Below are 16,292 nucleotides of genomic sequence, written 5' to 3'. Positions count from 1 at the left end.
CGAATAGTAACCAACATCCAGCATCATGCCCGGTCAGGCGTCTATGAGGAGGTACGTGCAGGTGTGGATACTGGCCAAGCAGCAGAGGCATCGGATACTAAACCTCACAACAGCCTTATACTGACACTCCAGAAGCCGCGACTAGTGGGAGCCATGAAGATGTGCAAAAATAGGATTGAGAGAAAACAGTCCCTGCAACTGGGACATTGTTTAAATAGGATAAAAGTCAACAGTGGTGAAAACAAGGAAGTGTGCCGAGAGAAGGGGGGACCACAAGGAAGTGTGCCGAGAGAAGGGGGGACCACAAGGAAGTGTGCCGAGAGAAGGGGGGACCACAAGGAAGTGTGCCGAGAGAAGGGGGGACCACAAGGAAGTGTGCCGAGAGAAGGGGGGACCACAAGGAAGTGTGCCGAGAGAAGAGGGGACCACAAGGAAGTGTGCCGAGAGAAGAGGGGACCACAAGGAAGTGTGCCGAGAGAAGCGGGGACAAGGAAGTGTGCCGAGAGAAGCGGGGACCACAAGGAAGCGTGCCGAGAGAAGCGGGGACCACAAGGAAGCGTGCCGAGAGAAGCGGGGACCACAAGGAAGTGTGCCGAGAGAAGCGGGGACCACAAGGAAGTGTGCCGAGAGAAGGGGGGACCACAAGGAAGTGTGCCGAGAGAAGGGGGGACCACAAGGAAGTGTGCCGAGAGAAGAGGGGACCACAAGGAAGTGTGCCGAGAGAAGAGGGGACCACAAGGAAGTGTGCCGAGAGAAGCGGGGACAAGGAAGTGTGCCGAGAGAAGGGGGGACCACAAGGAAGCGTGCCGAGAGAAGCGGAGACCACAAGGAAGCGTGCCGAGAGAAGCGGGGACCACAAGGAAGCGTGCCGAGAGAAGCGGGGACCACAAGGAAGCGTGCCGAGAGAAGCGGGGACCACAAGGAAGTGTGCCGAGAGAAGCGGGGACCACAAGGAAGTGTGCCGAGAGAAGCGGGGACCACAAGGAAGTGTGCCGAGAGAAGCGGGGACCACAAGGAAGTGTGCCGAGAGAAGCGGGGACCACAAGGAAGTGTGCCGAGAGAAGCGGGGACCACAAGGAAGTGTGGCGAGAGAAGCGGGGACCACAAGGAAGTGTGGCGAGAGAAGCGGGGACCACAAGGAAGTGTGCCGAGAGCAGCGGGGACCACAAGGAAGCGTGCCGAGAGCAACGGGGACCACAAGGAAGTGTACCGAGAGCAGCGGGCACCACAAGGAAGTGTGCAGAGAGCAGCGGGGACCACAAGGAAGTGTGCCGGGAGCAGTGGGTACCATAACACCTGTACCAAGAACAGCAGGTACCACAAGGAAGTGTACCGAGAGCAGCAGGTACCACAAGGAAGTGTACCGAGAGCAGCAGGTACCACAAGGAAGTGTACCGAGAACAGCAAGTACAAGGATGTGTGCCGAGAACAGCAAGTACAAGGATGTGTGCCGACAGCAGCGGGTACCACAAGGAAGAGTACCGAGAGCAGCAAGTACCACAAGGAAGTGTGCCGAGAGATGCGGGGACCATTAGGAAGTGTGCTGGGAGCAGCAAGTACCACAAGGAAGTGTGTCGGGAGTAGCAAGTACCACAAGGAAGTGTGCCGAGAGCAGCAAGTACCACAAGGAAGTGTGTCGGGAGCAGCAAGTACCACAAGGAAGTGTGCCGGGAGCAGCAAGTACCACAAGGAAGTGTACTGAGAGAAGCGGGGACCACTAGGAAGTGTGCCGGGAGCAGTGGGTACCATAAGAACCTGTACCAAGAACAGCAGGTACCACAAGGAAGTGTACCGAGAGCAGCAGGTACCACAAGGAAGTGTACCGAGAGCAGCAGGTACCACAAGGAAGTGTACCGAGAACAGCAAGTACAAGGATGTGTGCCGACAGCAGCGGGTACCACAAGGAAGAGTACCGAGAGCAGCAAGTACCACAAGGAAGTGTGCCGAGAGATGCGGGGACCATTAGGAAGTGTGCTGGGAGCAGCAAGTACCACAAGGAAGTGTGTCGGGAGTAGCAAGTACCACAAGGAAGTGTGCCGGGAGCAGCAAGTACCACAAGGAAGTGTGCCGAGAGATGCGGGGACCACTAGGAAGTGTGCCGGGAGCAGCAAGTACCACAAGGAAGTGTGTCGGGAGCAGCAAGTACCACAAGGAAGTGTGCCGGGAGCAGCAAGTACCACAAGGAAGTGTGTCGGGAGCAGCAAGTACCACAAGGAAGTGTGCCGGGAGCAGCAAGTACCACAAGGAAGTGTGCCGAGAGATGCGGGGACCACTAGGAAGTGTGCCGGGAGCAGCAAGTACCACAAGGAAGTGTGTCGGGAGCAGCAAGTACCACAAGGAAGTGTGTCGGGAGCAGCAAGTACCACAAGGAAGTGTGCCGAGAGAAGCGGGGACCACTAGGAAGTGTACCGAGAGAAGCGGGGACCACAAGGAAGTGTACCGAGAGAAGCGGGGACCACAAGGAAGTGTACCGAGAGAAGTGGGGACCACAAGGAAGTGTGCCGAGAGAAACTAGGACCACACGGAAGCGTGCCGAGAGAAACTAGGACCACACGGAAGCGTGCCGAGAGAAACTAGGACCCCACGGAAGTGTGCCTAGAGAAACTGATACCACACGAAAGCGTGCCGAGAGAAACGGGGACCACACGGAAGCGTGCCGAGAGCAGCAAGTACCACAAGGAAGTGTACCGAGAACAGCAAGTACGAGGATGTGTGCCGAGAGCAGCGGGTACCACAAGGAAGTGTGCCGAGAGCAGCAAGTACCACAAGGAAGTGTGCCGAGAGAAGCGGGGACCACTAGGAAGTGTGCCGGGAGCAGCGGGTACCACTAGGAAGTGTGCCGGGAGCAGCAAGTACCACAAGGAAGTGTGCCGAGAGCAGCGAGGACCACAAGAACCTGTGTCGGGAGCAGTGGGGACCACAAGAGCCTGTACCGGGAGCAGCGGGGACCACAAGGAGCTGAAGCAGGAGCAGTGGGGACCACAAGGACCTGTACCAGGAGCAGCAGGGACCACAAAGACCTGTACCGAGAGCAGCGGGTACCATAAGGAAGTGTACCGAGGGCAGCAGGGACCACAAGAACCTGTATCGGAAGCAGCGGGCACCACAAGGAAATGTACATGAAGCAGTGGGTACCACAAGGAAGTGTATCAAGGGAAGCAGGGACCAAAAAAGCCTGCATCGGGAGCAGTGGGGACCACAACAACCTGTACGGGGGAGTAGCGGGTATCACAAAGCGTACCGGGAGTAGTGCCACAAGGCTATGTACAGAGAGCAGCGGGGACCACAAGGACTTGTACTGGGAGTAGCAGAGACCACAAGGAAGTGTACCGGGAGCAGTGAGGACCACAAGGAAGAGTACAGATAGCAGCAGGGACCACAAGAACCTGCACCAGGAACAGTGAAGACAATAAGACTCTGTACGGGAAAAAGAGCCTACCACAATGAAGTGTACCGAGGGCAGCGGGGACCACAAGAACCTGCAACGGGAGCAGTGGGAACCACAAGGAAGTGTACAGAGGGCAGCGGGGACCGCAAGAACCTGCACCGGGAGCACTGGGGATCACAAGAACCTATACCGGGAGCAGCGGGGACCACAAGAACCTATACTGGGAACAGAGGGAACCACAAAATCCTATACCGGCAGCAGCGGGGACCACAAAAACCTATACCGGCAGCAGCGGGGACCACATGGACCTAAACCAGAAGCAGCAGGGACCACAAGAACCTGTACAGGGAGCAGTGGGGACCACACGGACCTAAACCAGGAGCAGCGGGGACCACAAGAACCTGTACAGGGAGCAGTGGGGATCACAAGAACCTGAGCCAGGAGCAGCAGGTACCACAAGAACCTATACCGGGAGCAGCAGGGACTACAAGGATGTGTATCGAGAGCAGTGGGGACCACAAGAACCTCTATCGGGTGCAACGGCTACCACAAGGAAGTGTACCAGCAGCAGTAGGGACCACAAAAACCTGTACCGAGAGCAGCGGGGACTACAAGAGATTTTGAGCGTTTATCTTGGATGACAGACGTCACAGAGGAGATCTCGTCTTTGTATTGACCACACATGTAGTTATACAATGGACGGCACGGGACTTATTGCTTCCTTACAGAGAACCAGGAGACATTCATCACATTTCCAGGAAAAGCGCTTCCGGCAGCTAAATAGGAAAGGGTTCTTTACAGTTAGAGCAGTCAGACTGGAATACCGACCACAAGAGGTAGTAATGGCCAACACTATATCAGCATTTATAGGCCTGAGGCTTCTCTCACAACAAAGAGCATTGTGGGTAATAATCCAGTGATAGAGAATGTGTTACTAGTGGAGAATTAGTGCTTGATGGTCCGGAGGCCGCGGAACCATCCGGAGAATGTCACGGCCACAGACACGTCATACATGAGGGGCTCTCCGTCCACTAGAGACCCTTCTGCAGCCGCCTCCATTACAAGAGTGACGCTTACACAGACTAACAGGTTACAATCAGGGTGCGACTGCTATTCTCTGTTATCAGCCGTATTATCAATCTAGTCACATTTACCTGCTGTGGATGCAGTAAAGGAGATTCACAATGGAAGGAGGGGTCTAATATGGACCGCTGCTATGGAGGAATGTGCCCCCCCACCCCCCCAACATCCACTTCCAGGGGCTCCCTCCATCTGCCCCCATAGACATGGATCTGAAGGCGTCTGTGGAGATTCTGCCCCCTCACCCAGAAGAGCACGTGAGGTCAGACCCTGCACTGATGTAGGGGGAGGCCGGGCTGTCTGGGACTCTTCTTGGATGAGGCTGAGGTCTGGGCTCTGCAGCCGGTCATGTTCTTCCCCCCTCCCCCTATGTCTGAGGCAACCCCGACAACAGCCTGGAGCATCGACCTCCTCCACCATGATCTGTACAGCGGCCACAGTGCAGTCAGGGGGTGACATCCTCCATTCACCAAAGCCAGACTCCTCCATCAAACAAGTGCGATCCCTCCCCGCACAGGACACGTCCCCAGGGGCTGGACTGTGGCAAACCCTCCCCGAACAGGGCACGTCTCCAGAGGCGGACTGTGGCAAACCCTCCCCGAACAGGGCACGTCTCTAGAGGCGGACAGTGGAAACCCTCCCCAAACAGCATACGTCTCCAGAGGCGGACAGTGGCGATCCCTCCCCGCACAGGCCACGTCCCCAGGGGCGGACAGTGGCGATCCCTCCCCGCACAGGCCACGTCCCCAGGGGCGGACAGTGGCGAGCCCTCCCCGCACAGGCCACGTCCCCAGGGGCGGACAGTGGCGAGCCCTCCCCGCACAGGCCACGTCCCCAGGGGCGGACAGTGGCGAGCCCTCCCCGCACAGGACACATTCCCAGGGGCGGACTGTGGCGATCCCTCCCCGAACAGGGCACATCTCCAGAGGCGGACTGTGGCGACCCCTCCCCGCACAGGACACGTCCCCAGAGGCGGACTGTGGCGAGCCCTCCCCGCACAGGACACATTCCCAGGGGCGGACTGTGGCGAGCCCTCCCCGCACAGGACACATTCCCAGGGGCGGACTGTGGCGATCCCTCCCGCACAGGACACGTCTCCAGAGGCAGACTGTGGCAAACCCTCCCCGAACAGGGCACGTCTCTAGAAGCGGACTGTGGCGATCCCTCCCCGAACAGGACAAGTCTCCCGAGGCGGATTGTGGCGAGACCTCCCTGCACAGGACACGTCCCCAGGGGCTGGACTGTGGCGATCCCTCCCCGAACAGGACACATCCCCAGGGACTAACTGTGGCGATCCCTCCCCGAACAGGGCAAGTCTCCAGAGGGGGATTGTGGCGAGACCTCCCTGCACAGGACACGTCCCCAGGGGCCGGACTGTGGCGATCCCTCCCCGAACAGGACACATCCCCAGGGACTAACTGTGGAGATCCCTCCCCGAACAGGGCACGTCTCCAGGGGTGGACTGCGGCGATCCCTCCCCGCACAGGGCACGTCTCCAGGGGTGGACTGCGGCGATCCCTCCCCGCACAGGGCACGTCTCCAGGGGTGGACTGCGGCGATCCCTCCCCGCACAGGGCACGTCTCCAGGGGTGGACTGCGGCGATCCCTCCCCGCACAGGGCACGTCTCCAGGGGCGGACTGCGGCGATTCCTCCCCGCACAGGGCACGTCTCCAGGGGCGGACTGCGGCGATCCCTCCCCGCACAGGGCACGTCTCCAGGGGCGGACTGTGGCGATCCCTCCCCGCACAGGGCACGTTCCCAGGGGCGGACTGTGGCGATCCCTCCCCGCACAGGGCACGTTCCCAGGGGCGGACTGTGGCGATCCCTCCCCGCACAGGGCACGTCCCCAGGGGCGGACTGTGGCGATCCCTCCCGGCACAGGGCACGTCCCCAGGCGCGGACTGTGGCGATCCCTCCCGGCACAGGGCACGTCCCCAGGGACTGACTGTGGCGATCCCTCCCCGCACAGGGCACGTCCCCAGGGGCGGACTGTGGCGATCCCTCCCCGCACAGGGCACGTCCCCTGGGGCGGACTGTGGCGATCCCTGCCCGCACAGGGCACGTCCCCAGGGGCGGACTGTGGCGAGCCCTCCCCGCACAGGCCACGTCCCCAGGGGCGGACAGTGGCGAGCCCTCCCCGCACAGGCTACGTCCCCAGGGGCGGACAGTGGCGCGCCCTCCCCGCACAGGCCACGTCCCCAGGGGCGGACAGTGGCGAGCCCTCCACGCACAGGCCACGTCCCCAGGGGCGGACTGTGGTGAACGCTCCCCGCACAGGGCACGTCCCACTGTGGCGAGCCCTCCCCGCACAAGGCACGTCCCACTGTGGCGAGCCCTCCCCGCACAAGGCACGTCCCACTGTGGCGGGCCCTCCCCGCACAAGGCACGTCCCACTGTGGCGGGCCCTCCCCGCACAAGGCACGTCCCACTGTGGCGGGCCCTCCCCGCACAAGGCACGTCCCACTGTGGCGGGCCCTCCCCGCACAGGGCACGTCCCCAGGGGCAGACTGTGGTGAGCCCTCCCCGCACAGGGCACGTCCCACTGTGGCGATTCCTCCCCGCACAGGGCACGTCCCACTGTGGCGATCCCTCCCCGCACAGGGCACGTCTCTAGGGGCAGACTGCGGCGATCCCTCCCTGCACAGGGCACATCCCCAGGGACTAAAGGCCCCATCACACACAGAGATAAATATTTGGCAGATCTGTGGTTGCAGTGAAATCATGGACCTATTGTTCCATTTGTACACAGCCACAAACCTGGCACTGATTGTCCACAATTTCACTGCAACCACAGATCTGCCGCAGATTTATCTCTGTGTGTGACGGGGCCTTAACAGTGGCGATCCCTCCCCGCACAGGGCACGTCCCACTGTGGCGATTCCTCCCCGCACAGGGCACGTCCCACTGTGGCGATCCCTCCCCGCATAGAGCACGTCTCCAGGGGCAGACTGTGGCGATCCCTCCCCGCACAGGCCACGTCCTCAGGGGCGGACAGTGGCGAGCCCTCCCCGCACAGGCCACGTCCCCAGGGGAGGACAGTGGTGATCCCTCCCCGCACAGGCCACGTCCCCAGGGGCGGACAGTGGCGATCCCTCCCCGCACAGGGCACGTCCCCAGGGGCGGACTGTGGCGATCCCTCCCCGCACAGGGCACGTCCCACTGTGGCGATCCCTTCCCGCACAGGGCACGTCCCACTGTGGCGATCCCTCCCCGCACAGAGCACGTCTCCAGGGACGGACTGTGGCGATCCCTCCACGCACAGGCCACGTCCCCAACAGCGGACAGTGGCGATCCCTCCCCGCACAGGGCACGTCCCCAGGGGCGGACAGTGGCGATCCCTCCCCGCACAGGCCATGTCCCCAGGGGCGGACAGTGGCGATCCCTCCCCGCACAGGCCACGTCCCCAGGGGAGGACAGTGGCGATCCCTCCCTGCACAGGCCACGTCCCCAGGGGAGGACAGTGGCGATCCCTCCCCGCACAGGCCACGAGTGGTGATCCCTCCCCGCACAGGCCACGTCCCCAGGGGCGGACAGTGGCAATCCCTCCCCGCACAGGCCACGTCCCCAGGGGCGGACAGTGGCGATCCCTCCCCGCACAGGGCACGTCCCACTGTGGCGATCCCTTCCCGCACAGGGCACGTCCCACTGTGGCGATCCCTCCCCGCACAGGGCACGTCCCACTGTGGCGATCCCTCCCCGCACAGGGCACGTCCCACTGTGGCGATCCCTCCCCGCATAGAGCACGTCTCCAGGGGCAGACTGTGGCAATCCCTCCCCGCACAGGCCACGTCCCCAGGGGCGGACAGTGGCGATCCCTCCCCGCACAGGCCACGTCCCCAGGGGCGGACAGTGGCGATCCCTCCCCGCACTGGCCACGTCCCCAGGGGCGGACAGTGGCGATCCCTCCCCGCACAGGCCACGTCCCCAGGGGCGGACAGTGGCGATCCCTCCCCGCACAGGCCACGTCCCCATGGGCGGACAGTGGCGATCCCTCCCCGCACAGGCCACGTCCCCAGGGGCGGACAGTGGCGATCCCTCCCCGCACAGGCCACGTCCCCAGGGGCGGACAGTGGCGATCCCTCCCCGCACAGGCCACGTCCCCAGGGGCGGACAGTGGCGATCCCTCCCCGCACAGGCCACGTCCCCAGGGGCGGACAGTGGCGATCCCTCCCCGCACAGGCCACGTCCCCAGGGGAGGACAGTGGCGATCCCTCCCCGCACAGGCCACGTCCCCAGGGGCGGACAGTGGCGATCCCTCCCCGCACAGGCCACGTCCCCAGGGGCGGACAGTGGCGATCCCTCCCCGCACAGGGCACGTCCCCAGGGGCGGACTGTGGCGATCCCTCCCCGCACAGGGCACGTCCCACTGTGGCGATCCCTTCCCGCACAGGGCACGTCCCACTGTGGCGATCCCTCCCCGCACAGAGCACGTCTCCAGGGACGGACTGTGCCGATCCCTCCACGCACAGGCCACGTCCCCAACAGCGGACTGTGGCGATCCCTCCCCGCACAGGCCACATCCTCAGGGGCGGACAGTGGTGAGCCCTCCCCGCACAGGTCACGTCCCCAGGGGCAGACTGTGGCGATCCCTCCCCGCACAGGCCACGTCCTCAGGGGCGGACAGTGGCGAGCCCTCCCCGCACAGGCCACGTCCTCAGGGGCGGACAGTGGCGAGCCCTCCCCGCACAGGCCACGTCCCCAGGGGCGGACAGTGGCGAGCCCTCCCCGCACAGGCCACGTCCTCAGGGGCGGACAGTGGACAGCCCTCCCCGCACAGGCCACGTCCCCAGGGGCGGACTGTGGCGATCCCTCCCCGCACAGGCCACGTCCCCAGGGGCGGACAGTGGCGATCCCTCCCCGCACAGGCCACGTCCCCAGGGGCGGACTGTGGCGATCCCTCCCCGCACAGGCCACGTCCCCAGGGGCGGACAGTGGCGATCCCTCCCCGCACAGGCCACGTCCCCAGGGGCGGACAGTGGCGATCCCTCCCCGCACAGGCCACGTCCCCAGGGGCGGACAGTGGCGATCCCTCCCCGCACAGGCCACGTCCCCAGGGGCGGACAGTGGCGATCCCTCCCCGCACAGGCCACGTCCCCAGGGGCGGACAGTGGCGATCCCTCCCCACACAGGCCACGTCCCCAGGGGCGGACAGTGGCGATCCCTCCCCGCACAGGCCACGTCCCCAGGGGAGGACAGTGGCGATCCCTCCCCGCACAGGCCACGTCCCCAGGGGCGGACAGTGGCGATCCCTCCCCGCACAGGGCACGTCCCCAGGGGCGGACAGTGGCGATCCCTCCCCGCACAGGGCACGTCCCACTGTGGCGATCCCTTCCCGCACAGGGCACGTCCCACTGTGGCGATCCCTCCCCGCACAGAGCACGTCCCACTGTGGCGATCCCTCCCCGCACAGAGCACGTCTCCAGGGACGGACTGTGGCGATCCCTCCACGCACAGGCCACATCCCCAACAGCGGACTGTGGCGATCCCTCCCAGCACAGGCCACATCCTCAGGGGCGGACAGTGGCGAGCCCTCCCCGCACAGGTCACGTCCCCAGGGGCAGACTGTGGCGATCCCTCCCCGCACAGGCCACGTCCCCAGGGGCGGACAGTGGACAGCCCTCCCCGCACAGGCCATCTCCCCAGGGGCGGACTGTGGCGATCCCTCCCCGCACAGGCCACGTCCCCAGGGGAGGACTGTGGCGAGCCCTCCCTGCACAGGCCACGTCCCCAACAAGGGACAGTGGCGATCCCTCCCCGCACAGGCCACGTCCCCAGGGGCGGACTGTGGCGATCCCTCTCCGCACAGGCCACGTCCCCAGGAGCGGACAGTGGCGATCCCTCCCCGCACAGGCCACGTCCCCAGGGACGGACTATGGCGATCACCCCCCTCACAGGACACATCTCCACTTCCCCAGGGGCGGGCTGTGGCGATCCCTCCTTGCGCAGGATACGTCTCCACTTCCCCAGGGGCGGACTGTGGTGTGGATGGCCACTGTGGCTCCTTACTGTGGCGGCACAGTAGGTGAATGCGCCCTGTACGAGCAGTGACCCACATTCACATGATCTTCAGGGCATCGTCCAATTGCTGAACGTCACTAATTAGTCACAAGTCTCCCTCACGTTGTGATTACACATGGGGACAATCATAGACACAAACAATCTGCCATCTTGGAAGGATGGACAGATCATTCACATCATCCCTTCCCCTCCAGGGCCCATCCGATCGTTTTGGGGAGCTTTCTTTGGTGGATGGAGTCAGGACACATACAGTGAGGAGATTGGCCTCCTTAGGACCGGGCCAGTGGCCTTGGGTCAGACTTACAAGTATGCAGTCGATATCTAATATTTTGTGTGTCTTGCTGCTGCAGTGTATTTTGGGATACCAAATATCTACAAGGTCACTAAAGCTTACAGTGAGGGCTCCTCACCTTCTCAGTCACCCGCCAGACACTGCCGACTCCCCAGACTTGTGTACCCCATCTATGATGATAGAACGCATGGTAGATGTACATGTCCGTCACCCATGCCGCTCACCTTTCTCTTGGGGGATGGCTGCACGCTTCGGTCTTCGTCTTTTTCTGTGGTTTTACATCTGGTCTTCTGCGGAGCTGGCTTGGTTGGTGTGACCTCTTCTAGGCGCTTAGCCCGACCTCGTACACCTGGCTCTTTCTTAATCTTAGCCTTGACTTTGGCGATTGGTGGCATTTCCACAGGCGACCATGATGGACTGCTAAAGGATGGCAAGCGGCCAAAGTCCTCATCATCGTCCACCCGCTCAATCTTGACTTTGCTCAAGTCCACCTCCTGCACACAGTGCTGGGCGTCCAGTGACGCATGTGCTTTTTTGAGGCTGCGCTTGCGATGTGCCGGCTGATCCGGTGATACATCGCTCTTGGCGTCCTTTTTGTTGCCATCTTGACTTAATAGAGGCAGGCTTTGACTACTGTCCTTTCTCTGAGCAGCGTCAAGAGGGTTGTTGGTCATATAAGAGGCCAAAACTTTGTTTTTTGGCTTTGTGTCCCCAAGTGCCTTTCGACTGCAGCTCAGCTTTGGTGGCCGGACCTTGTCGTCTTTGCAGTTTGGCTTGTCGGGCAGGACGTGTAATGGTGCGCTCCCGTCAGACGCCGGCTTTCCGTCTGCACTGCTGGCCACTCGGTCAGTCATGCCGGACTGGAGGTATAATGCAGCATTTCCTGCAGCAGGTTTTGGTGCCAGCATCATTTTATTTGTGTGAGTTTTTGGAGGCTTGGAAACAGATTCACACGTCCTTGATTTAGCCAGTGGGTCTTGCTCGTGGGCCGCGGCTGCTGTCATCATCGGCTTCTGATGATAACTTAGTGTGGAGTCTCCTGCACTTTTCTGAGGTGTCGCCTTGGATTCTGCTGGAAGAATGCTGGAAAACAGCGTGAACTCGCCGACGGGAAGTCTCTGGTGAGAGCCTTGGTTTGGATGGAGTGTGCCTGTGGCTGGTATGCCGATAGACAGCACTGACGTCTGATGGTACGGAGACCAACTAATTGGCAAAACCTGAGAATTGCTGGGCTTCCCATTTAGAGGACACTTGGGGTGCGCTGATCCATGCCCAGGTAACGTCCAGTCCTTAGAACAAAGAGAGCCGATTGTGGTAGGACATCCATGCTGCCGCTTCTCTGTGGGCTGCTGGCCATCCACACTAGGCTGGCTACTTTTTTTGCCACACGACCCTGAGATCTTTGGCTCTCCCTGGTCAATTATGGAGATTGGCTCCTGTTTTGCCAAATGTCGCGAGTCTGAGCCGAGGCTCAAGCTGGAGTCTTTGTTCAGCAGCAGGGAGGCCGGCACCGGATTGGCCACCCCGACATAAGTGCCAGGTATAGTACTAATGAGAGCGGCAGAACTCTTCATCCAGGACCCCGATGTTCCAACGATCTGTGACGATAGCTGATCTCCATTTCTTAAAAAGTCTGGGAACATCACCAATGGAGGAACTCCCCGCAGGTTTTGGCTGACACTGCTGCTGGTGAAGCTGACTGCGGCTGGACTCGCAGTGCCAGAATCAGCCCGGGACAGAACGGTGGACAGTGAGGCTTTCCCACTGGTGTGCACTGGAGTTAACACTGGCATTGGGGGCGTCTTACGTTGGTTAGGTGGAACATGTTTATGACGGTGAGACTTCGAGGACAGATCCAAAGGCATTTCATACGAGTCCTGGGGAGAGAGCATCTCCCTTTCCAGCTGCGGAGGAGATTTTAGCGGGGAGACTGATGACGAGGAGGAGGAATCATTCTGTGGTTCCAGGGTCGGAGTTCTGGAGAAGGAGGTGAGAGCGACACTGACGATGGGGATGGTGGGGTGTGCAGCCAGCGACTGCAGTGCGGACAGAGTGGAGGTGGATGCAGGAGTGCAGACGGGAGGCCCATCCACAGCAGGGGTCATATTGCTGCTGGTGAGGGAAGCAGAAGGGGTGGCCACGCTCGCTGGTTTGGTCATCTCTGCAGAGACCACATTACTGTCTGTTGTCAGTGGCCTTCCCACCGGTGTAGCCAACGTGTGGGATTGCAGCTCTGAAGGAGCCCGCAGAAGACATCGCTCTGTCAAGGCGTGATGGGGCATGATGGGAAGGGTCAGCGTCGACGTCACCCCAAATGTGGTGGGTAAGGTGGTCACACTGAGTGGCTGGCCACAGTTGGGGGGTGGAATGTACACCAAGGGTTGGCTCGGTGTCAAAACCGCACCGGGTGGGAAAGAAAGAGGAAGTTTCTGCACATTGGGGACCTGAGTGGTGGGGAAGCAGATTCTGCTCATAGTAAAGGGGAACCCCGAGGAAACCAGGGTGTGTGAGGCATCCCCGGACTGGCCTGCCACCTGTACTCCGGGGGCCAGGAGAGCATTCGGCCTTCCAGAAGAGTCCACGTCGGCAGCCAGGGCAGCGGGGGGCTCCAGTCCGGCAGCCTTCTCCGGAGCCGCAGGCCTCAGTGTCTCACTCCTAGCACTGTGCCTGCCGGGAGCAGTGTGGAGCGGCTTCTCCGTGGCTTTGGTGGCCCCTTTCCCCTTGGCTAGAGACACATTATTACAAGCTGTGGAAGGTGGGATGGCGCTGGCCGCCTCGGGCTCAGCACCATCTGGCGGTTTGTCCTCTGGCTTCTGCCCAGTCTCCACCTTTGTAGCACCGACCTCCTGCAGCATCAGGGCATCACTTTGGTTGGGTGCAGGTAATAAATCCACCTGAAAAACAGAAAAAAGTAATCAGCACCATATACGGCAGGAACGTGGGACGCGCCAGGACAGGCACTAGGGACACACAAGGAACAAAGAACACGCCAGGAACACTGGACAGACGAGGCACCAAGAACACGCCAGAACAGGTATCCTGTAAACGCCAGAAACCCAGGACACGCGAGGAACCACACAGGACACTCTGCAGGGTTGCAGTGATGACTGAAAGGAGGAGTTGCCCCAGCCACCCGCTCCTCCAGGTCAGAGGTCAGGAGTCAGAGCCCCAACCACCCACTCCACCAGGTCAGAGGTCAGAGCCCCAACCACCCACTCCACTGAGTCAGAGGTCAGGAGTCAGAGCCTCAGCCACCCGCTCCACTAAGTCAGAGGTCAGGAGTCAGAGCCTCAGCCACCCGCTCCACTAAGTCAGAGGTCAGAAGTCAGAGCCCCGCCACTCGCTCCTCCAGGTCAGAGGTCAGGAGTCAGAGCACCAGCCACCCCGCTCCACTGAGTCAGAGATCAGGAGTCAGAGCCACATGATGTCATCAGGGGTGTGTAGACTTATCGACCCCACACTCCAGGAATGGGCGGCTCACCTTGGAGAGGATAGCGCTCACACAATGGTCGTCAGATCCCAGGGCCTGGGCGCTGCTGGACTTGGACTCCTCATCAGACAGCGTCGTCCTCCTGCCCAAAACCAAAGCACGGTAAGAAATGGCAGCGAGCGATGGTGGGACCGGCACATTCCTGGGGGGGCTCAATATCAATGACCGGCACATTCCTAGGGGTCTCATTACCAATGACCGACACATTCCTGGGGGGCTCATTACAAATGACCGGCACATTCCTAGGGGGCTCATTACCAATGACCGACACATTCCTGGGGGGCTCAATACCAATGACCGGCACATTCCTGGGGGGGCTCATTACCAATGACCGGCACATTCCTTGGGGGCTCATTACCAATGACCGGCACATTCCTAGGAGGCTCATTACCAATGACCGGCACATTCCTAGGAGGCTCATTACCAATGACCGGCACATTCCTAGGGGCCTCATTACCAATGACCCGCCACATTCCTGGGGGGGGGCTCATTACCAATGACCGGCACATTCCTAGGGCCTCATTACCAATGACCGGCACATTCCTGGGGGGCTCATTACCAATGACCGGCACATTCCTGGGGGGCTCATTACCAATGACCGGCACATTCCTAGGAGGCTCATTACCAATGACCGCCACATTCCTCGGGGCCTCATTACCAATGACCGGCACATTCCTAGGGGCCTCATTACCAATGACCGGCACATTCCTGGGGGGGCTCATTACCAATGGCCGGCACATTCCTGGGGGGCTCATTACCAATGGCCGGCACATTCCTGGGTGGCTCATTACCAATGGCCGGCACATTCCTGGGGGGGGGCTCATTACCAATGGCCGGCACATTCCTGGGTGGCTCATTACCAATGGCCGGCACATTCCTGGGGGGGGGGGCTCATTACCAATGGCCGGCACATTCCTGGGGGGGGGGGGGCTCATTACCAATGACCGGCACATTCCTAGGGGCCTCATTACAAATGACCGGGCACATTCCTGGGGGGCTCATTACCAATGGCCGGCACATTCCTGGGGGGCTCATTACCAATGGCCGGCACATTCCTGGGGGGCTCATTACCAATGGCCGGCACATTCCTGGGGGGCTCATTACCAATGGCCGGCACATTCCTGGGTGGCTCATTACCAATGGCCGGCACATTCCTGGGTGGCTCATTACCAATGACCGGCACATTCCGGGGGGGGGGGCTCATTACCAATGGCCGACACTACAGCCTTTCCTCTGCAGAGCAGAGCGGCTTCTACCAAACCCACACTGTGGCCCCCCGACAACCCCCCCGTCTATCTACATTCTGACAACAATCAGATATAAAATGCCGGGATCCTCACAGCGCCTGGGATGTCCCCACGCACCCATCCTCTCAGCGCAAGCATGAGCATCAACACTCCCCCCAACCTCGCTCTCTTCCCCGTCCATGCTCTCACCCCCCGTCCCCGCGCCTCTCTCCACCCCCCCCCCGTCCCCGCTCTCTCACCTTCCCCCCGACCTCGCTCTGCTTCCCCCAGTCCCCCGACCTCTCTCACCTCCCCCTCCGGAACTCGCTCTCCTTCCCCCCATCCCCACGCTCTCACCTCCCCCACCGGACCTCGCTCTCCTTACCACCCCCCCTCGACCTCAATCTCCTTACCCCCCCCTCGACCTCAATCTCCTTACCCCGACCCTCAACCTCAATCTCCTTACCCCCCCCCCTCGACCTCAATCTCCTTACCCCCCCCCGACCTCAATCTCCTTAACCCCCCCCACTCGACCTCAATCTCCTTAACCCCCCCCCTCGACCTCAATCTCCTTAACCCCCCCCTCGACCTCAATCTCCTTACCACCCCCCTCGACCTCAATCTCCTTACCCCCCCCCCTCGACCTCAATCTCCTTACCCCCCCCCTCGACCTCAATCTCCTTACCCCCTCGACCTCAATCTCCTTACCCCCCTCGACCTCAATCTCCTTACCCCCCCCCCTCGACCTCAATCTCCTTACCCCCCCCTCGACCTCAATCTCCTTACCCCCCCCTCGA

General features: G+C 61.3%; 1 protein-coding gene across 1 annotated transcript in view; it reads right to left on the bottom strand.

Annotated features, from left to right (window-relative positions):
* The window catches only part of BCORL1 (BCL6 corepressor like 1), a 126,626-nt gene that overhangs the window by 78,505 nt on the left and 31,829 nt on the right, over nt 1-16,292 (bottom strand). Inside the window, 2 exon segments of the mRNA XM_075323048.1 lie at nt 11,004-13,673; nt 14,261-14,351. Of these exon segments, the coding sequence (XP_075179163.1) occupies nt 11,004-13,673; nt 14,261-14,351 (2,761 nt within the window).

This window comes from Anomaloglossus baeobatrachus, chromosome 9, assembly GCF_048569485.1.
Source record: "Anomaloglossus baeobatrachus isolate aAnoBae1 chromosome 9, aAnoBae1.hap1, whole genome shotgun sequence".
In the NCBI taxonomy this organism is placed as follows: Eukaryota; Metazoa; Chordata; class Amphibia; order Anura; family Aromobatidae; genus Anomaloglossus; species Anomaloglossus baeobatrachus.
The sequence above is the reverse complement of the archived record's forward strand: the minus strand, read 5'-3'. Positions and strand labels throughout refer to the sequence as shown.